This window comes from Ctenopharyngodon idella, chromosome 17, assembly GCF_019924925.1.
Source record: "Ctenopharyngodon idella isolate HZGC_01 chromosome 17, HZGC01, whole genome shotgun sequence".
Taxonomy (NCBI): domain Eukaryota; kingdom Metazoa; phylum Chordata; class Actinopteri; order Cypriniformes; family Xenocyprididae; genus Ctenopharyngodon; species Ctenopharyngodon idella.
The window spans coordinates 15,993,446-16,016,682 of record NC_067236.1 but is presented as its reverse complement, the minus strand read 5'-3'; the positions used below and the strand labels follow the sequence as shown (position 1 = coordinate 16,016,682).

Here is a 23,237-nt window from a genome sequence, read left to right as displayed (position 1 = left end):
GAGAGTAAAAGTGTCCTCTTATATTTTAGACAGTATTTCATATTCCAAAAACATAAATAAAAGGCTTTCTTCTGAAATCTGTGTCAATAAATAGCAGATTCCCACTGTGATGACATGCCCCACTATGGACAGTAAATGGCATATTTAATTTGATGTGAAAAGGAGGCTGTGAGGGACAGGCATACTGTGCAATGGGTTGTGCTGTTGTTTACCTTTGTGTCAATCAACAGAACATTGAAAACAAACCTTTTACTAAACAAAGGTATATTTCTTTCCTTCACAGCCTTGTTTTCATCACATCAGTTCAAATATATCTACCCTCGCTGTGATGAAAAACAGCAACTGTTCCTTGACAGCAACCATAGAAGTGTTTAATAACTTCTGATTCTGATAGTCTGAATTGTTACTTCTGCGAGTCTCCAACAAACAAAACAAATTACATGCAAGATTTTTTTATTCAGAACTCATGGAACAAAAACAAGGTATTTAAAAAGAAGAAAACAACTTAAAAGGGAAGCAATGGCTTCAGGAGGGGGAGCCTGTGGGAGTAAAACCTCTAACTAAACTACCAAAGAAAAGAAAAATCAATAACAGAATTGTACCCCCCTTCCTGGAGAACACAGTGTTAAACAAAAATGGTGCCCACATCCCTACAGCTTCCATATAAACAATAAAATAAACAACCATTAATATAGCTAATAAGCTTGATATTAACAGCAGCAAGAATAGAAGAATAGAAAAGACTGATAAAGGTAAATGGTAACATTAACCTCCACATGTAAACTACAAGAAATGTAAATGTTGTACACACACAACAATCAATAAAAACAATACAATACCAAAAAGTACAAAACTAAGCAGCTATCACATTCAACAACAAGAATGTGCAGAGCAGGCATTCTGGAGAAAGCTCTTAAGGGAAAGTTTCTCAATCTCTGGCAGTTTCTTCTCTGCTCTTAGGCTGCCTCACTCTTGACTGGTAAGCAGGCACAGCTGGGGGCAATCAGCTACCTGCCAGATGGATTGAGTAGGACGAGCCAAAGAGGAAACAGAGGGAGAAACACAGAAAAAGCACACAAAAACACAAATGCAAGAAAACACAGCTCTTCTGATGGCCCCATACAATAAATAATACGTTTCTGGACGTAACATAATCCGTTTGCAAAGTGTTTTTGCTGTATCAAAAACTATGGATTTTTAAGAAATTTTTAGCTGCTTCCGGGTCAAAACTAACCAAATGCAATAAGAGGGTTAATCTTATTTATTTATTATTATTATTTTTACACTGTTTTACTCTCTCTTTCTTTTTTTTATTTTTTTTACTTTTCCACTGACCCCCTAGCACTCCCTTGTGGCCCCCCGGACCAATCCCTGAACTAGACTAAGTGTGAGAACTAGACCCAAACAGTCTCCTCTATTATAAACCATGTATTCCCAGATTCCCAGACTTAATACTTCAAATAGATTCAAATATTTAGGTTAAGAAAAACAGAAATACACACATGTATCTTTTAACAAAACACTATTATGTCCTGACAGGAGAATCTCCAGAGCTGTGTCCCTATTTTGTTTTATCACCATCAGATATTTGTCCGGTAATATCAAAGTCAATTCTAGATTGGTCTAGATGTTTATAATACATATTACATGCATTATTTTTGTATCTACAGTAATTGAGCAATCAGTTTGACTGTGATTGTAAGACACAGTTGAGAATGAGGTATCAGGAAGAGATGTCATCCTTCCACACGGAGCGTAAGATAAGCTCCACAGTCTTCGACATTTGTAATGAATAGGGGTGTAACAATATATTGTCACAATATATCGCAATACAAAAATGCAACAATATCATATTGTGGATAGTGACAATCTGTATCGTGTATAGTTTACCCAAAATGAAAATTACTGTGTGAGAAAAATTCAAGATTACAGAGTTTGTGTCAGTACTACATTAAACCAACATATATAGTGTTGAATATAATGTATTATAATGCAATGTGGGAATATTTGAAGGTCCTGATAATGCAAAATGTCTTATGTTACAGGTAAAAAGTGGCCTACATTATTTTAAGTATATCTAGTCAGTGACAGAGTGCAAGCATATTCGTTGTTTCAGCATTAGAATCATGAATATTTTTATCCTGGTGTCACCATTGTCCTTTGCATTGGGTTACCAGCACCAAGTCCAAGCCTAATACCTAATACCTAATTTAGCATTTTAATCAACAGTACATTTTTTTGTTAACCGTTTACCATATGTCTTGGAGTATCGCAATGATAATGTATCCTGAGTTCAGTATCATGATATGTATCGAATCGTGACATGAGGGTATCGATACACCCCTAGTAAAGGACTGTGTTTAGAAGATGAGCTCTGACCTGACCCTCAGTCATAACAGAGCGAGCGCTTGCTAAAAACCGTTTCCTGTGAGCGAGAAACTAAATCTTCCTCCAGGTGGCACTCTGAGACTCAGAAAGACAAAACTTCTGTTGAGCCACATACAAATACCTTTATAAAAACACTATAGAAGTCTGCGGTGTGTCTCATTAAGACCAAAGTCAATTTGTGTGTGTTTCTATATACACACTACAATTAAGATTGGAAGAGAGAAAGAGTTTAGAGCTGTGTGAGTTAAAGAGAGAGAAATAACGTGAGTGCGTTTCTTTCACTCCACTGTGTGTCTCTATTGTTTCTCACACAGAGACACTGAACCACTAAAATAAACCCCAAATCCAGCATAGAGGGGTTCAGTGAATGTGCTGTTGAGTGTGTGTAAGTGTGTGAGTGTGTGTGTTTCAGAGACGCTGTAGAAGGACAGAGTGCCGGCCAGCCAGTCCAGATACACTCCTACTCTGTTAGAGAGATGTGAAGGGACAGATATATCTGTGCTCTTATTATTGTGTCTGACAGTAAAACTGTTTTTTAAACAGTTCAGACTCCAGGACTTTTCATTGTATCCAAACCAACAGTCATCACTCTTTCCTCTCCTGCTGATTCCTTTATACATCATTGATATATCAGCCCAGAAGCTCCATTCAGCCTCCCAGTAACAGCGTCCAGACAGACTCTCTCTACACAGAACCTGAGGCAACACATCAAATCTCTCTGGATGATCAGGATATGACTGCTCCTCTTCCACATGTGTCACCTTTCTGTTCCTCTCAGACAGAGCGAGATGAGTGTTTGCTGTGTTTAAATCCAGTGTGAGATCACATGCATCTGAACACAAGAAGAGAGATTCTAACATTTATAACACAACAAAACAACAATGATGAAGGTGTGTGTGTGTGTGTGAGTGTGTATGTGTGACTAACATTTCTGTAGTCCTGCTTTAATTCTGATCTCTCCTCCATGATCCAGACTATAAAAACAAAATGTCACAGTCAATTTATATAATAATGATTTTTTTTATAAAAATTAAAAGTGGATATTAAATTTTCTCATCTAAACGCTCATGTTTAATTTATCAAAAACAGACCAAATTAAGACATTTTTAAATTGCAAACACAAAAAGTCTGAACTGAGCTCATTAAGGAACATGTGAATGACTTAAATTTTTGGCTGATCATCACACAAAGTTATTGTATATCTTAAAGGAACACTCCACTTTTTTTGAAAATTAACTCTAGGGGAGTTGGAAAATGAGCCTAACAGTTGAGTTTTACCGTTTTGGAATCCATTCAGCTGATCTCCGGGTCTGGCGGTACCACTTTTAGCATAGCTTAGCATAGTTCATTGAATCTGATTAGACCGTTAGCATCTCGTTAAAAAATGACCAAAGAGTTTCAATATTTTTCCTATTTAAAACTTGACTCTTCTGTAGTTACATCGTGTACTAAGACAGACGGAAAATTAAAAGTTGTGATTTTCTAGGCCGATATGGCTAGGAACTATACGGCGCAATGATATTACGCAGCGCCTGTGACCCCCTGCTTGCACAGGAAGCGTGCCTTGCAACCATGGAAACATTTGTGAGAGACGCTGCGTACTATCATTGCGCCTGCTGCACCCATGGTACGGCAGCAAAATTCCTTGATTATTACGCCGGAATGACAGTATAGTTCCTAGTCATATCGGCCTAGAAAACTGCAACTTTTAATTTTCTTTCGGTCTTAGTACACGATGTAACTACAGAAGAGTCAAGTTTTAAATAGGAAAAATATTGAAACTCTTTGGTCATTTTTTAACAAGATGCTAACGGTCTAATCAGATTCAATGAACTATGCTAAGCTATGCTAAAAGTGGTACCGCCAGACCCGGAGATCGGCTGAATGGATTCGAAAACGGTAAAACTCAACTGTTTAACTCTAGGGGAGTTGGAAAATGAGCCTATTTTCAAAAAAAGTGGAGTGTTCCTTTAAGACCTGGAAAATAGTGAACTATATCTCCAAACTCAGGCTGGTGTCTCTTCTGATGAAGATCCTTTGGATCTTTGGATCCCCTGTCTGTCCTTCAGCTTTTGATGTGGTTCCTGATTCACAGCCTCGATCACTGAATAAGATCCTCAAGCCTTATGCTACACACTCACCTTTACATAGACTACTTGTGTCTATATCCTTTCATTTCATTGAATATATGTGATTTATGCAGGGATATATTGTCATATGAGTTTAAAGCACAAACATGTCCAAACAAACATGACAGGATGATTGTTAGTGTTGAACATACTTGAGTTTGTCCAGTCTGTAGTTTGGATCAGAGACCAGCGTGACTAATGATTGTCCTGGGTGATTGTAGCTCAGATCCAGCTCTCTCAGGTGTGAGGGGTTTGAACTCAGGGCTGAAGCCAGATAACAACAGCCTTCTTCTGTCACCATACAGCCAGATAATCTACAAACACACACAAGCGCGCACACACACACACACACACACACACACACACACACAGTCAAATACATATTACCACTGACTTGGAAAAGGAAGATTGGGCAATATAGTTTAATTTATTTAGATATGAGGAAAATTATCAAAGCAGCAATCTTTACACTACAAAGGTGGAACAGAAGCTACATGATTTACATTTGTTTATGTAAACAGACCGTTTAAAAACCTAAAATGATACCTATTTTGTGTTATTCAATTTAGTGGTTGCTTAGTAATTTGATCATGATTTTTTTGTGGGTGGGTGTACTGATACACTTCGGGTTTAAGGGGTGACAAAGGGACAGAGGTGGGTCAGAGCAAGCATGTTATACTCATTACAGTTTAGGGCCACAAGATTATGACAAAAATCAATATTGTCAATTATTGCCCTTGATACTGTACTCATGACTATTAATGTGGATTAATAGAATATATTAAAAAAAAATAATTGTGTGTGGGGAAACAGCACACCATACACAGATAAAACAAGCTGAGAAACATTTATGAATTAGTTTATCGCCGTTTTATGCATTAGTAAATCAAGACTTCACAATGGTTCACTTAGTCCCATGAAAAAAAAAAAACTTATTCAAATTGGGATTTAATTATGTACAGACAGTGAGTAAAGAACGTTCCCATCACTGAAACGGTCAATGACTTAAGTCAGTCCCTTTTATGATCTATTAAGCTGACTACACTGCACAATGAATCTCTTACAGTACATCGTATCTACACTTGTTTATGATGAGAGCAGTTGTGAATGTGCAGATCTGAATGCAGAATGTCAGTGAACGCACGCTGAACAAAAAAGAAAGGAAAAAACGAAAAGCAAAAAAAAAAAAAAAAAAAGAAACGTAAAAAGAAATATTTGATGCAATCTGAGCATATCTAAATGTAATGCTGTAAGACACATTTCATTAATTTTCACTTTTCACACTTTTCAATTTAATTGGGAAATTATTGCTTGGGATTATTCAGTAGTTGCTAGGTCCCTAGTGTCCATATTAAATTTGACGCCCCTGGGACCAGAGCAGAAGGCATCTTAAATTTCATAACAACGTGAATCATTATCTGTTTTTCTTACCTTAGTATATTGAGTTGACAATGAGAACTCTTCAGTCCATCAGACAGAAGCTTCACCCCTGAATCACACAGGTCATTATTACTCAGGTCCAGCTCTCTCAGTAAGGAGTTTGATGATTGTAGAGATGAAGACAAACTTTCACAAAACTGACCAGTGAGATTACAGGCAGCAAGTCTATAATAGAGGATGAAATATGTATAAAAGAGAAGATGGTGGAATAAAATATTGTTACCTTTCGATAACGGTCTCTCAACATTGCGTCATTAGCTGATGCTATGGGGAAATCCCTTTCTCTGAAAATACTGAAGCCTGATTGAATCCCACCCCTCGTTCTCTCTAGTTCTCTTCCCCCTCCTCTCACAAGCTTAGGAGGAAGAAGCAGAGTCACGAGGCTGAGCAAACGGGCCACAGTGCGAGGATTCCCCAGTGCTCTTCATCAGCGCCCCTCTTTTGGTACAAGGGGCCTGGCTTCATTTGGTTGGTCTGAGGAGGATGACGGCGATGATGCCATGTCCCTGGCTACCTCAGATGCGGAGGTGTAGTCAAACCCTGCTGAGGATTCTGCCACTGTGCCACAGAATGAGCCAGTCAGTTCCTGGCCCGGTCTGGACTCTGAGCTCATCTGAGTCCTCTCTAAGGCCATCAAGGAGCTGGGGTTGGAATGGCCGGCGCGAGCCCACCCCCAGCCAACTCGATGAATGGTTCCTGCAGCCGGGGGACCGCCAGCGAACCCCCCTGCCAGAGGCCAGCCCCATTCTTTCTCAAGGTACATGATGAGCTGACTAAGTCATAGAACGCCCCCTACTCAGTTCGTGTCCACTCTTCAGTTTCTTCCAACCTCACCTCTGTTAATGGCATGGACCAGAAGGGATATGAACTAGAGGTCTTCTCGGGTCCTAAAATCTGTACTCGACCCGAATCACTTCTTAACCGAAGCAGATGTGCATAAATTATTTTTTTTAAAAGAAAAAGCCGACCCGAGACACACCCGATAAAATTAGATCCAAACCCGACCCAACAGCATTTAGCCTATTTTCAAATCTGACTGGACCCAAACGTAAACGGCATTGACATGTCCACAGCCTGCAGCCCCGCAGTCATTCAGGAAAAACCTTGGTGTCCTGCTGACTTATTTGGCCGCTGCTCCATTACTTTCATTTATTTATTTACTTATTTATTATTACTTTATATTATTGCCTGCCCGATGGATACACATTATTTCTGAGTTCGGCTTTCAATTTTGATTTGAATTTGTGTTGTCTGCAACGCTATTTACCTCTTCTCTGATGCAGGGCTTCTGCACACAAATAAGAAAAACCTTGCATGAACATGCAGCATAATAAAGTGAGTGGCTTTTCCAGATGGATCTCATAGTTATAAGATGGATTTCTGTGTGCGAGGTTATAAATGTTTGTTCCTTTTCTACGTGCGTTTCTCAAAAATGCACTTGACGTGAACGCGCAAGTACGCGTTGAAGTGCTAACATGTCAATCACTCATCACTGTAACCTCATTATGTCCTATAACTTTTGGTGTAATGTTATCTACCTGACCATAAGATGATAAAAGTTTATTTTAATCCATGCTGACGGTGCTCATTTAAACGGTAGGCAAAAATGTGGAGCAACTTAGTCTAATGCGGAAGCAACCGTGTGTTAAATCCATTGCACGTAGAAGCACGGATTCAAAGAGAATTGAGAAAAAGTGAGATAACATTGTCACAGAATTCTTTTAAATAATAAAATTTTGTTAAATGCCCGACATGGTTTAAAAGAATTCAGGCCTTCTCGGGTCCATTAGGAAAAAGCACATTTATATTAAATTACCCGAAATCCGAGGCCACTGATACCGAACCTGACCTGTGTACGAGGCACTTGTCGAAGTTTTGGACCCAAACCCGCTCAGGTCGGGTCTCGGGTTTTCGGATCCAAGTGGACCCATGAAGACCTGTAATATGAACCCCCTCCTTGCTTGAATAGGCTGTCGCGGTGCACCTCTGTCCACTCATGGACACGCACACACACACACACAGTCAAATACATATTACCAGTGTCTTGGAAAGTAAAAAGGAAGATTGGGCAATATAGTTTAATTTATTTGGATATGAGGAAAATAATGAAAGCAGCAATCTTTACACTACAAAGGTGGAACAGAAGCTACATGATTTACATTTGTTTATGTACACGGACTGTTTAAAAACCTAAAATGATACCTATTTTGTGTTATTCAATTCAGTGGTTGCTTAGTAATTTGATCATGATTTTTTTGTGGGTGGGTGTACTGATACACTTCAGGTTTAAGGGGTGACAAAGGGACAGAGGTGGGTCAGAGCAAGCATGTTATACTCATTACAGTTTAGGGCCACAAGATTACAACAAAAATCAATATTGTCAATTATTGCCCTTGATATTGTACTCATGACTATTAATGTGGATTAATAGAATACATTAAAAAAAAGTGTGCTGTTTCCCCACACACATCATACACAGATAAAACAAGCTGAGAAACATTTATGAATTAGTTTATTGCCGTTTTACGCATTAGTAAATCAAGACTTCACAATGGTTCACTTAGTCCCATGAAAAAAAAAAAAAAAACTTATTCAAATTGGGATTTAATTATGTACAGACAGCGAGTAAAGAACGTTCCCATCACTGAAACGGTCAATGACTTAAGTCAGTCCCTTTTATGATCTATTAAGCTGACTACACTGCACAATGAATCTCTTACAGTACATCATATCTACACTTGTTTATGATGAGAGCAGTCGTGAATGTGCAGATCTGAGTGCAGAATGTCAGTGAACGCACGCTGAACAAAAAAGAAAGGAAAAAAACGAAAAGCAAAAAAAAAAAAAAAAAAAAAAAAAAAAAAGAGTAAAAGAAACCTTTGATGAAATCTGAGCAGATCTAAATGTAATGCTGTAAGACACATTTCATTAATTTTCACTTTTCAATTTAATTGGGAAATTATTGCTAGGGATTATTCAGTAGTTGCTAGGTTTTGGTAGGAACATGTCCCAAGTGTCCATATTAAATTTGACGCCCCTGGGACCAGAGCAGAAGGCATCTTAAATTTCATAACAACGTGAACCATTATCTGTTTTTCTTACCTCAGTATATTGAGTTGACAATGAGAACTCTTCAGTCCATCAGACAGAAGCTTCCCCCCTGAATCCCACAGGTCATTATTACTCAGGTCCAGCTCTCTCAGTAAGGAGTTTGATGATTGTAGAGATGAAGACAAACTTTCACAAAACTGACCAGTGAGATTGCAGTCAGCAAGTCTATAATAGAGGATGAAATATGTTTCAAAGATGAGATAGTGGATTAAAATATTGTTACCTTTCGATAACGGTCTCTCAACATTGCGTCATTAGCTGATGCTATGGGGAAATCCCTTTCTCCGAAAATACTAAAGCCTGATTGAATCCCACCCCTCGTTCTCTCTAGTTCTCTTCCCCCTCCTCTCACGAGCTTAGGAGGAAGAAGCAGAGTCGCGAGGCTGAGCAAAAGGGACACAGTGAGCTCACAGTGGCCCAGTTCCTGCGTGACTCACTCTCCCCACAGCGCGAGGATTCCCCAGTGCTCTTCATCAGCGCCCCTCTTTTGGTACACGGGGCCTGGCTTCATTTGGTTGGTCTGAGGAGAATGATGGCGATGATGCCATGTCCCTGGCCACCTCAGATGCGGACGTGTGGTCAAACCTTGCTGAGGATTCTGCCACTGTGCCACAGAATGAGCCAGTCAGTTCCTGGTCCGGGCTGGGCTCTGAGCTCATCCGAGTCCTCTCTAAGGCCATCAAGGAACTGGGGTTGGAATGGCCGGCGCGAGCCCACCCCCAGCCAACTCGATGAATGGTTCCTGCAGCCGGGGCACCGCCAGCGAACCCCCCTGCCAGAGGCCAGCCCCATTCTTTCTGAAGGTACATGATGAGCTGACTAAGTCATAGTACGCCCCCCACTCAGTTCGCGTCCACTCTTCAGTTTCTTCCAACCTCACTTCTGTTGATGGCATGGACCAGAAGGGATATGAACTAGAGGTCTTCTCAGGTCCTAAAATCTGTACTCGACCCGAATCACTTCTTACCCGAAGCAGACGTGCATAAATTATTTTTTTGAAAGAAAAAGCCGACCCGACACAGACCCGATAAAATTAGACCCAAACCGACTCAACAGCATTTAGCCTATTTTCAAATCTGACTGGACCCGAACGTAAACGGCATTGACGTGTCCACAGCCTGCAGCCCTGCGGTCATTCATGAAAAACCTTGGTGTCCTGCTGACTTATTTGGCCGCTGCTCCATTACTTTCATTTATTTATTTACTTATTTATTATTACTTTATATTATTGCCTGCCCGATGGATACACATTATTTCTGAGTTCGGCTTTCAATTTTGATTTGAATTTGTGTTCTTTGCAAAGCTATTTACCTCTTCTACACACAAATAAGAAAAACCCTGCATGAACACACAGCGTAATGAAGCAAGTGGCTTTTCCTGATGGATCTCATAGTTATAAGATGGATTTCTGTGTGCGAGGTTGCAACTGTTTGTTCCTTCTCTACGTGCGTTTCTAAAAAATGCACTTGACGTGAACGCGCAAGTACGCGTTGAAGTGCTGAAATGTCAATCACTCATCACTGTAACCTCATTATGTCCTATAACTTTTGGTGTAATGTTATTTACCTGACCATAAGATGATAAAAGTTTATTTTAATCCATGCTGACAGCGCTCGTTTAAACGGTAGGCAAAAATGTGGAGCAACTTAGTCTAATGCGGAAGCAACCGTGTGTATAATCCATTGCACATAGAAGCGCGGATTCAAAGAGAATTTAGAAAAAGTGAGATAACGTTGTCATAGAATTCTTTTAAATAATAAAATTTTGTTAAATGCCCGACATAATTTAAAAGAATTCAGGTCTTCTCGGGTCCATTAGGAAAAAGCACATTTATATTAAATTACCCGAAATCCGAGGCCACTGATACCGAACCGGACCCATGTCCGAGGCACTTGTCGAAGTTTTGGACCCAAACCCACTCAGGTCTCGGGTTGGGTCTCGGGTTTTTGGATCCAAGTGGACCCATGAAGACCTCTAATATGAACCCCCTCCTTGTTTGAATAGGCTGTCGCGGTGCACCTCTGTCCACTCATGGACCTCGGAAGGAAGACATGTGCCACCTATTCCTCTAAGCCCAGCAGAGCCACTACCGCCCTGGTGACGAGGGATTATACAGCGGTCGGCTAGGCAGGATCCACCCTCCACATGATGGCAGTCCTTCCAGTCTTCCAGACCAAGCTACTCTGGTTCATGGACGAGTCAGCTTAGAGAGCTTACTGGTAAAAAGGCGCAGTGGAGATCTTTGTAACTGGTTACATTAGTAACCGAAACATCAGTTTTGTGCACATGGTATTGATCACAAATTGATCACATAACTAATACTCTATTTTCATCAGGAAGTGAACTCTAAATATTGACTGACAATCAGCTCAAATATGTTTAAATTAGTCTGATACTGTAAGGTTATTATAAAACTGACTCAAGATCAGTTAGTCATATTTGACACAGGTAAAGCTGTTTGCTGAAAATCACATGACCAAGACAATTTGATTTATATTCCAAAGCAACTGATTCTACATAACAGTGCAGTAAAATGTTTAAATGAAATAAGAGATTAGTGTTGTTAAAAGTACCGACTGTGATAACAAGTCAGTACTGAAATTTTAAAAAGATGACGCTTTGAGTGCTATTGAGCGGATTTGTAAACACCTTTGATTGGCCTTTGTGTTGATGCGCTCATCAGATATGTCTGTGATTGGCTACAATGATCAACGCTTCCAAAACATGTTGTAAATAGACATCAGTGACGCTCTTCACTGAGCCCTTAAACAGATACACAAGGGAGCTTTTGAAAGCAGGCATCTATCAGCGGATGATCCTGCGTTCAAACGCTCCCGCTCCTTCAAACACTTCCATGTGCTTTTAAATGCTCCCATGCGTCGATCATTGTAGCCAATCACAGACATATCTGATGAGCGCGTCAACACAAAGGCCAAACAGAGGTGTTTACGAATCTGCTCAACATTGCCCAAAACGTCATTTTTTGTACCTTGGTATCATGGTTGATACTTTTGACAACACTATAAGAGATTAACACATATAAGAATGACAGTCATTGTTCTTGTACATAAACCAATAAAGTACTTTATCATTTAATTCCTGATTATTCATCTTCACAGTTGTCTCTGTCTTTTGCTGCACTGGCACTATTCATGTTTTCTGTATTCCTGTTTGCACTAAAACAGTTTTGTCCTCTTCCAACAGCTTCTTATTTCCTTTTAAATTATAGTCATTTCAAACAAAACAGTGTCATGATTTGATGGAGGTATTACAATGTTACTGTGTATCAACAAAAGAGACACATACAGCTTAATTTACAATCACATAAATTAATACTCACAGAGCTTTTCTGCAGTGCAGCACAGCTGGTATCAGTCTCCTTCTACCCTCATCTGATGTGTTGTATTTCTTCAGATCAAACTCATCCAGCACCTCCTCTGATATCTGAAGCATGTAGGCTATTGTTGAGCAGTGAGATGGAGAGAGTTCATTCACTGAGTGATCCTCTGATTTCACAAACTCCTGAATCTCTCTGTAGAGAGTCTGATCATTAGTTTCCAGCAGACAGAGGAACAGATTAATGCATTTGTCAGCTGAGAGATGTTCATCACACTTGATTGTGTTTTTAATGTGCTGTGTGATTTTTCTGATGATCTCTGAGCTGTTCACTGTGTCTGTCAGTAGATCCTGTAAGAGTCTCTGATTGGACTCCAGTGAGACGCCGAACAGGAACCGCAGGAAAAGATCCAGTTGTCCAGTTTTACTCCTGAAAGATTTGTTAACAGCTGCTTTTAGTAGCTCATACAGAGAGTTTTTCTGAATGTACTTTGTATATTCTTTTTCCAGAAACGACTTCAGTGATTTGTTATTCTTACTTACATGGCAGTAAAACACAAAGAAAGCAGCTAGAAACTCCTGAAAGCTCAGATGTATGAAGCAGTAGACTTTCCTCTGATGAATCACAGATTCCTCCTTAAAGATCTCAGTGCAAATCCCAGAATACACTGAGGCGTCAGTGACATTTATGCCACTCTCAATCAGGTCCTCCTCATAGAACATCACATTGCCCTTCATCAGCTGTTTGAAAGCCAGTTCAGCAAGTTTCACAATCACATCTCTGTTGGACAGCAGGAGTTTCTCTGGATACTTCTGATTCTTCATGTTGACCTGAGTCAGCAGGAAGTGGATGTACATTTCAGTCAGAGTTTGAGGGATTTCTGCACTGTCATCTTGCTTCAGGAGGTTTTGAAGCACAGTGGCTGAGATCCAGCAGAAGACTGGTATGTGACACATGATGTGGAGGCTTCTTGATCTTCTAATGTGTGAGATGATTCTGCTGGCTTGATTCTCATCACTGATTCTCTTCCTGAAATATTCCTCCTTCTGTGGCTCATTGAATCCCTGAATTTCTGTCACACGGTTGATGTATTTTGAAGGGATCTGATTGGCTGCTGCTGGTCTGGAGGTGATCCAGATGAGAGCAGAGGGAAGCAAATCTCCACTGATAAGGTTTGACATCAACAAACCCACTGCCGAAGACTCATTCACATCACAAATTTTCAAATCGTCTGAAAACATCAGTGTAATTCTGCTTTCATCCAGACCATCAAAGATGAACACAACTTTACACTCCTCATAAATCTTTGAGTCAAAATTTTGAAGTTCAGGATGAAAGTCCAACAGAAGTCCGTGAAGACTGTGCGGGTGACCTTTAATCAAGTTCAGCTCTCGAAATGGAAGCACAAACATGAAATCTACATCCTGATTGGCTTTACCCTCGGACCAGTCCAGAATGAACTTCTGCACAGAGACGGTTTTTCCAATTCCAGCGATGCCTTTAGTAAGAACAGTCTTGATTTTTTCTTTCTTCTCACAGCCTGGTTCATGTAAGGGTTTAAAGATGTCATTGCAGTAGATTGGAGTGTCTTGTGTTCTGGCTGTTTTCTCCATCTGTAAAAGCTCATGTTCTTCATTCACTCCTTCAAATAAGCTCTTATACTTGTTCTTCATGCTGTTTTTGTGCTGGTCTCTGACTCTCTGCCTGATGAGGTCGGAGTAAGTGCAGGTCAAACGGGGCGTCACTGATCTGATCACATCATCGCTCTTCATTCTGCAGACAGAGAGAGATGAAATAAGACTATAAAATGAAGAAATTTAACTGTGACTGTGAAAAAGCATTTTTCAGTGAAAAGTAGTTCCAGAAAAGTATTTACAAATGTTTCCATCACACTAAACTCTAAGATCTTATCTGATCCCACTAGGACTGTCACAATTCCTTAATTAAATTCAAGTACACGATTTTAAAAAATCCTAGATTGCAATTTATTCATGTCGATGGCAAAATACTGGAAGTGGCGCATTCCAAGGACGAGATTCCATGAACCCCATTATTAGACTGTTTTATAAAATGTATACATGTTTCAGCTCAGTTAACAAACTCTCTGCATATGTTGTTTGAGTTTGAGTTGCTTATAACGTTCATCTGGGAACGCAACGTGTGCCATTTCACCAGAGTTGTAATGTCTAATCTAAGGCCAACACAGGTGAATAAATCAATATGCTTCTAAATATGCAAATTGTTGTTCATCGCAATTTCAAAATAAAAGTTTAAATCGTAAAGAAGTGGACAAATATTAAAGATTAAGTGGACATTTGAATTAAATGTTGTTTGGCCAATATTAAACAAGGATTTGATCATGCTGTAAAGTGTAACAACAACAATCACCAGGCCGTTGGCGCCCTCTGCATGCATTTGTTATTATGCGTAATGTACATAAGTTGATTGTTTATATTATGTGTATTACATTATGTATTTTAACAGTGTTGTTCAATAAATCCATATTATTACATGCTTTTGATTTTTTTTATTTGAACCAATTAATATTGCCTCATTATTATTAGTATTTTTAGTTATTTTAAAGGCTATTCGCAACGCAAGGGTTTTTTGTCCCGTAGATGGTCTGCTTGCGTGCACAAGCAGATCCGTTTCCTCGCTAGAGAAGTGTTCTGTTTTTCTGCTGCAAATTCCGCCATGTACATAGCGAATCCGCCATGGCGTGAGCGCAACTGGCTTTTAAAGGGAACGAGAGATGAGACACTTATTGGTTTATTGCACGTTATGCCCAAAACACACCCATTACTCATTAAGAGAATAGGGACAACCCTTTTAGACCATGCGCCGGGCGTGCCAAATATTTTTCCCGTAGTTAAACTAGCAAAAGTGCACTTGCGCCGTGCACTTTAGACCATGTGCTTAGATCATTAAATTAGTGCCTTCAGGCTTATTTTTACTCACACTAAATGAGCTTGTTTTACCTGAAAGACTACAACAGTGAACTTAAAGGTGCAATATGTAAAAATTTTATCCGCTAGAGGTCGCTAGAGGCCTATTCAAAACAAAGGCGTAGCTTGATGACGCCAAGTTTGAGCGCGGAATCTTGGGACATGTGGTCTTCCCCTCAATGGATGGATGGTGCAAAAGAATAGGGATAGGACTCGGGAAGAAATCATGTTCATGGATGCGATTATTAATGTTACTGTAGTATGAAGCAGAGCAGGACCGAGTGTTGTGGGAGCTGAACGAGGCCACTGGAGCAATTGCGCAACACACGTCTCACGAGCGGCAGAACTTTTATTATGCCACAGTCGCCAGCGCCGCTTCCGCTTTTCCAGTCATGAGTATGAGGTCACGCAGCTCTGTTTATCATATTAGATACATTTGAGAGTGTTGAAAATTATGTTATAACGTTACTCTGTGCGTTCGCTCGGTGGCTGCCGTGTTTGAGATACTGCAGTAAGCTAGATCGATCATATTAAATGCTGGATGGCTTGTGTTGATAAATGGCATGCAATTCATTTTAAAACGTATTGTATGATGGAGAAAATTCTGTATTACTGTTACTAAAAATAAAGCTGCATCTGATTATGCTATGTTAGCTACTTGACAAAATAGTGTTTTTCTCTGAGGCATGGTAAAGCACGGTACTCGCAAAAAATCAAGAAAATTAGATTTAAACAATAAGACTAAACGTGTTGAGCTATATAACAACAATTAGTTTTCTGTCTATGAATATATCAAAACAGTTGTTCCCTTGTCTATTAAAAAGCGTAATATATTAAAGCGTCTTTGGTGTTTCCATGGTTTCTACAAAATAAAACCGGAAACCAAGGCAGACTGAGGGTTAACGCGGGTATGACGCAATTGACAGGGGACTCCTCACACGTCCCGGAGCCTTGGTTAAAATTGCAATTTTCTCACGATTTACAAATATTTGGAAACATTTGGGATATTGTAAGTACTCAAGTGAACAAAATATATAAAACTGGCCTAGTGGTTTTTGGATATTTTACTGCAAAAATATTACATATTGCACCTTTAACAGTGAACTTTGCCATGTGCATTGCTCTGTGTCACACAAAAACAATAAATGAAAAACTGTTTAAATTTTCAAGTTTGCTATATTAGTATTTATTTTTTCCTTAAGATATAGTTCCTGAAAATATATCATTTACATAAAATTATTGTTATATTTCATGATTAGACTACATCATGAAATATACATTTTCACACCTTTTGTTTACAAATTTGAAGGCTGCTTATTGGATCAATAAAGGTAAATGTCATGTTTTGCAAATACATGTTACTTTGTTATATTAGCTTATGACCTACTACAGGGGTGCCCAGTCCTGTTCCTGGTTATCGACCTACCTGCAGGGTTCAGATCCAACCCTGACCCAACACACTTGTCTGTAAGTAACTGTCTTAATTAGCTCCTTCAGTTGTGTTGGATCAGGATTGAAGCAGAACTTTGCAGGAAGGTAGATCTCCAGGAACATGATTGGGCTCCCTGACCTACTAGCTAATTCTTGCCTTATAAAAAAAAATTATGCAAATGAATGAAGTACAGACTGCAGACACACTGCTCACACTGATACTCACTCAGGGTTAGAGGTCAGTGCTCTATCATTGAGTTTAGGGGGAGGGTCCATGGATGCATCACTCTTCATAGACACACAGCTAGATTCTGGAGATGCTGCTTTACGTGTCTGAACAAGAACCAGCTTTTTTTTCTGCTTTTTTTTGCCACTCATTTTACCGGACGTATTACTGAAACACACAATATACAACAAATTACATTTTTAGACACACAGAATAAAACATTTAATAAAAATATCAGTGTCTTGGTTATGCTTTATCAGTTATAGTATGATCGTGAATTCTTTGCTAGGTATACTAATACACACAATATTAAAATAGTTAATAGAAAGTATCCTTTACTGTGTGGAAAGACAACAAAGATGCTTTTGTCAGTCCAACTAAGAGTTCAATGGTTTAAGAAACTGCAAATAGAGGAAACCTGCATGTATTATTTCCATTTATGACTGTCAAAACAAAGAGATTCTTTCTAAGAAACAGATATAATACATTTTTACAGGATGGTTCAGTTTCTGTTATATTTCTGTGTTTTATCAGCAGGTGTTCGGCATGGAAGGCTATCAAGAGAAAGAAAAACTAACTAAAGCATCAAAACAGAGTGGCATTACAGTAGATTATAACAGATGTTTACACACAGCATTAAATATTAAATGATGCATGAAAATAAATCCAGAAATGTGTTGGCTCAAACCTACCTCTGTCTCAACAAAAAACATAAAACATGATTCAGTTCATAAATCCATTCAGTCTCTAGATAGCAGCACTAAACTGTTGTGATGTTCTCAAAATGATTCATAATATTTGTGAACAACTTTTTTTTATTTCCTGTTGTTGTTCATGTTCTTCCTTTCACAAAATGAAGTCTAAAGTGTCACATGATCAGTGAGAGAAAGAAGTCTTAAAGGAATATTCTGGGTTCAATACAACTGAAGCTCTATTGACAGCATTTGTGTCCTGCTGTCGATAACCACAGAAAATAATGTAGACTCACCCCTAAATAATGTAAAAATGTACTAAAATCGTGTTTACAGTAATGCTCTGACTTTACCCATGTTAAGATGACAACAACATGTCTTGAAATATGACACTATATCTACCATTTACAGAAAATGTCAACAAGCTCTACATGTGCTGTTTGTTTGGGTTTCCAATAAAGTGCATATGGAAACGCACATAAAGTCTGATGCACTTTGTGTTTCATAGCAAAGTGTTGCGCTGTTATCATTTACATGCGTGGAGCAAGTCTCAGCAAGTTACAACTTAGCCTAACTGTAGTACAAATGACCACCACGATTACACCAATTGTATTACATCAATGAGTGTGTTCACATGCGCAGTTATATAATCTAAATCAGGGGTGCAGAACTCAGTTCCTGTAGGGCCAGGGTTGTTTAGCTTCAATCCTAATAAAACACACCTGATCCAGCTAATCAAGGGCCCTATCATACACCCAGCACAATGCGGCGCCAGGCGCAACGCAAGGGTTTTTTGTCCCGTAGATGGTCTGCTCGCGCACACGAGCAGATCCGTTTCCTCGCTAGAGAAGTGTTCAGTTTTTCTGCTGCAAATTCTGCCATGTACATAGCGAATCCACCATGGCGTGAGCGCAACTGGCTTTTAAAGGGAACGGGAGATGAGACTTTTATTGGTTATATTTCATTTACATAAAATTATTGTTATATTTCATGATTAGACTACATCATGAAATATACATTTTCACACCTTTTGTTTACAAATTTGAAGGCTGCTTATTGGATCAATAAAGGTAAATGTCATGTTTTGCAAATACACGTTACTTTATGTTATATTAGCTTATGACCTACTACAGGGGTGCCCAGTCCTGTTCCTGGTGATCGACCTACCTGCAGGGTTCAGATCCAACCCTGATCCAACACACTTGTCTGTAAGTAACTGTCTTAATTAGCTCCTTCAGTTGTGTTGGATCAGGGTTGAAGCAGAACTTTGCAGGAAGGTAGATCTCCAGGAACATGATTGGGCTCCCTGACCTACTAGCTAATTCTTGCCTTATAAAAAAAAAAATGATGCAACTGAATGAAGTACAGACTGCAGACACACTGCTCACACTGATACTCACTCAGGGTTAGAGGTCGGTGCTCCATCATTGAGTTTAGGGGGAGGGTCCATGGATGCATCACTCTTCATAGACACACAGCTAGATTCTGGAGATGCTGCTTTACGTGTCTGAACAAGAACCAGCTTTTTTTTCTGCTTTTTTTTGCCACTCATTTTACCGGACGTACTACTGAAACACACAATATACAACAAATTACATTTCTAGACACACAGAATAAAACATTTAATAAAAATATCAGTGTCTTGGTTATGCTTTATCAGTTATAGTGTGATCGTGAATTCTTTGCTAGGTATACTAATACACACAATATTAAAATAGTTAATAGAAAGTATCCTTTACTGTGTGGAAAGACAACAAAGATGCTTTTGTCAGTCCAACTAAGAGTTCAATGGTTTAAGAAACTGCAAATAGAGGAAACCTGCATGTATTATTTCCATTTATGACTGTCAAAACAAAGAGATTCTTTCTAAGAAACAGATATAATACATTTTTACAGGATGGTTCAGTTTCTGTTATATTTCTGTGTTTTATCAGCAGGTGTTCGGCATGGAAGGCTATCAAGAGAAAGAAAAACTAACTAAAGCATCAAAACAGAGTGGCATTACAGTAGATTATAACAGATGTTTACACACAGCATTAAATATTAAATGATGCATGAAAATAAATCCAGAAATGTGTTGGCTCAAACCTACCTCTGTCTCAACAAAAAACATAAAACATGATTCAGTTCATAAATCCATTCAGTCTCTAGATAGCAGCACTAAACTGTTGTGATGTTCTCAAAATGATTCATAATATTTGCGAACAACTTTTTTTTATTTCCTGTTGTTGTTCATGTTCTTCTTTTCACAAAATGGAGTCTAAAGTGTCACATGATCAGTGAGAGAAAGAAGTCTTAAAAGGAATATTCTGGGTTCAATACAACTGAAGCTCTATTGACAGCATTTGTGTCCTGCTGTCGATAACCACAGAAAATAATGTAGACTCACCCCTAAATAATGTAAAAATGTACTAAAATCGTGTTTACAGTAATGCTCTGACTTTACCCATGTTAAGATGACAACAACATGTCTTGAAATATGACACTATATCTACCATTTACAGAAAATGTCAACAAGCTCTACATGTGCTGTTTGTTTGGGTTTCCAATAAAGTGCATATGGAAACGCACATAAAGTCTGATGCACTTTGTGTTTCATAGCAAAGTGTTGCGCTGTTATCATTTACATGCGTGGAGCAAGTCTCAGCAAGTTACAACTTAGCCTAACTGTAGTACAAATGACCACCACGATTACACCAATTGTATTACATCAATGAGTGTGTTCACATGTGCAGTTATATAATCTAAATCAGGGGTGCAGAACTCAGTTCCTGTAGGGCCAGGGTTGTTTAGCTTCAATCCTAATAAAACACACCTGATCCAGCTAATCAAGGGCCCTATCATACACCCAGCACAATGCGGCGCCAGGCGCAACGCAAGGGTTTTTTGTCCCGTAGATGGTCTGCTCGCGCACACGAGCAGATCCGTTTCCTCGCTAGAGAAGTGTTCAGTTTTTCTGCTGCAAATTCTGCCATGTACATAGCGAATCCACCATGGCGTGAGCGCAACTGGCTTTTAAAGGGAACGGGAGATGAGACTTTTATTGGTTATATATCATTTACATAAAATTATTGTTATATTTCATGATTAGACTACATCATGAAATATACATTTTCACACCTTTTGTTTACAAATTTGAAGGCTGCTTATTGGATCAATAAAGGTAAATGTCATGTTTTGCAAATACACGTTACTTTATGTTATATTAGCTTATGACCTACTACAGGGGTGCCCAGTCCTGTTCCTGGTGATCGACCTACCTGCAGGGTTCAGATCCAACCCTGACCCAACACACTTGTCTGTAAGTAACTGTCTTAATTAGCTCCTTCAGTTGTGTTGGATCAGGGTTGAAGCAGAACTTTGCAGGAAGGTAGATCTCCAGGAACATGATTGGGCTCCCTGACCTACTAGCTAATTCTTGCCTTATAAAAAAAAAAAATGATGCAACTGAATGAAGTACAGACTGCAGACACACTGCTCACACTGATACTCACTCAGGGTTAGAGGTCAGTGCTCCATCATTGAGTTTAGGGGGAGGGTCCATGGATGCATCACTCTTCATAGACACACAGCTGGGTTCTGGAGATGCTGCTTTACGTGTCTGAACAAGAACCAGCTTTTTTTTCTGCTTTTTTTTGCCACTCATTTTACCGGACGTACTACTGAAATACACAATATACAACAAATTACATTTCTAGACACACAGAATAAAACATTTAATAAAAATATCAGTGTCTTGGTTATGCTTTATCAGTTATAGTGTGATCGTGAATTCTTTGCTAGGTATACTAATACACACAATATTAAAATAGTTAATAGAAAGTATCCTTTACTGTGTGGAAAGACAACAAAGATGCTTTTGTCAGTCCAACTAAGAGTTCAATGGTTTAAGAAACTGCAAATAGAGGAAACCTGCATGTATTATTTCCATTTATGACTGTCAAAACAAAGAGATTCTTTCTAAGAAACAGATATAATACATTTTTACAGGATGGTTCAGTTTCTGTTATATTTCTGTGTTTTATCAGCAGGTGTTCGGTATGGAAGGCTATCAAGAGAAAGAAAAACTAACTAAAGCATCAAAACAGAGTGGCATTACAGTAGATTATAACAGATGTTTACACACAACATTAAATATTAAATGATGCATGTAAATAAATCCAGAAATGTGTTGGCTCAAACCTACCTCTGTCTCAACAAAAAACATAAAACATGATTCAGTTCATAAATCCATTCAGTCTCTAGATAGCAGCACTAAACTGTTGTGATGTTCTCAAAATGATTCATAATATTTGTGAACAACTTTTTTTTATTTCCTGTTGTTGTTCATGTTCTTCCTTTCACAAAATGGAGTCTAAAGTGTCACATGATCAGTGAGAGAAAGAAGTCTTAAAGGAATATTCTGGGTTCAATACAACTGAAGCTCTATTGACAGCATTTGTGTCCTGCTGTCGATAACCACAGAAAATAATGTAGACTCACCCCTAAAAAATGTAAAAATGTACTAAAATCGTGACTTTACCCATGTTAAGATGACAACAACATGTCTTGAAATATGACACTATATCTACCATTTACAGAAAATGCCAACAAGCTCTGCAGTAAAGTGAAACGTCAAAAGTTGTATTTCGTTTCTCTCAAGTCTGAAAGAATCAATTATTGTGCAGTAACATTTGTCAACGTATTTTCACAAGCAAAATGGTCGTATCTACCCTCACTTCCTCTTGATGGTGGACAAACAGCACAATTGCGATATTGCTTTTATACATCAGTTCAATAACAAGACGTTAATATTGACAAACATACAGTACATTTTATTGTCACTTTGTCTATTTTCACTCAATCAAAGAAAAATATTTCCATATGAAGACAAAGTAGTTGTGCTTCTCCAAGAAACACTCAGATGAGAGATTTGTCCTTATTTGGCCGTGTCTTTCTTTCAAAAACAGAAGGCATTTCAAGGTCTGTACCCTTACAAAAAATAAGTATACTTCATGTTCATTTTATTATGTATACTTAAGTTCAAGTACTTTTTTAAATTATACTTTATGTAGTAAGTATACTAAGATCAACGCACTAGTAGTAAACATGTAAGTGTACTATTTCAATACTACTTGGGACAAAATGACCAATTTTTTAGTGTATAAACATATACTTTTAAGTACACTTTAAGTGTAACAGTAGTAAACTGAGTACACAACTGTTTTTTTTTTTGTACTGCAACTATACTACAAGTGAACTACAAGTGATAGTTTACCAGTCAAATACTTATAGCACATTTTTTTAGTGTATACACTTTGAAGTATACTTTTCTTTAAGTGAACTTAACCTCATACTTATATTACTATTTATATATTATTTTTGTACTTTAAGTATAGTACTATGTTTCTCTTTAGGTATTAATTTTTATAATTAAAATATACTTTTAACTGTACAGATTTGAAGTAAATTCCTATGTACACTACCAGTGGACTACACAAAAATTATACTTTTACATTTATATCGATCAAAAGACTGAGCACAAGTACAGGCCAAAAC

At 38.5% G+C, this 23,237-nt stretch overlaps 1 protein-coding gene across 12 annotated transcripts; it reads right to left on the bottom strand.

Annotated features, from left to right (window-relative positions):
- Positions 1 to 436: 436 nt before the first annotated feature.
- Positions 437 to 22,071, bottom strand: LOC127498742 (NACHT, LRR and PYD domains-containing protein 3-like). 12 transcript variants are annotated; one of them, XM_051868412.1, is made up of 10 exons: positions 21,886 to 22,070; positions 21,194 to 21,361; positions 19,100 to 19,264; positions 17,008 to 17,175; positions 12,409 to 14,178; positions 9,060 to 9,233; positions 5,949 to 6,122; positions 4,670 to 4,831; positions 3,316 to 3,362; positions 437 to 3,220 (listed from the first exon to the last, which is right to left on the bottom strand). In XM_051868412.1, exons 2-10 carry the CDS (start codon positions 21,343 to 21,345, stop codon positions 2,685 to 2,687), a joined length of 3,348 nt encoding a protein of 1,115 aa, XP_051724372.1. In that variant the 5' UTR covers positions 21,346 to 21,361; positions 21,886 to 22,070; the 3' UTR covers positions 437 to 2,684. The 12 variants fall into 12 exon arrangements, with proteins under 12 accessions (XP_051724372.1, XP_051724371.1, XP_051724369.1 ...); XM_051868411.1 differs by having other exon boundaries at positions 19,100 to 19,267; positions 21,194 to 21,358; XM_051868409.1 differs by having other exon boundaries at positions 19,100 to 19,267; positions 21,886 to 22,069.
- Between the last annotated feature and the right edge of the window lie 1,166 nt (positions 22,072 to 23,237).

Bases quoted from the DNA above. Each gene is read 5' to 3' on its own strand.
- LOC127498742 (XM_051868411.1), bottom strand. From the start codon at position 21,345: ATGAGTGGCAAAAAAAAGCAGAAAAAAAAGCTGGTTCTTGTTCAGACA. The intron at 19,268-21,193 runs GTGAGTATCAGT...TGTGTGTTTCAG, and splicing joins GCACTGACCTCTAACCCTGA to TAGTACGTCCGGTAAAATGA. The intron at 14,179-17,007 runs GTGAGTATCAGT...CTCTGTCTGCAG, and splicing joins GCACTGACCTCTAACCCTGA to AATGAAGAGCGATGATGTGA.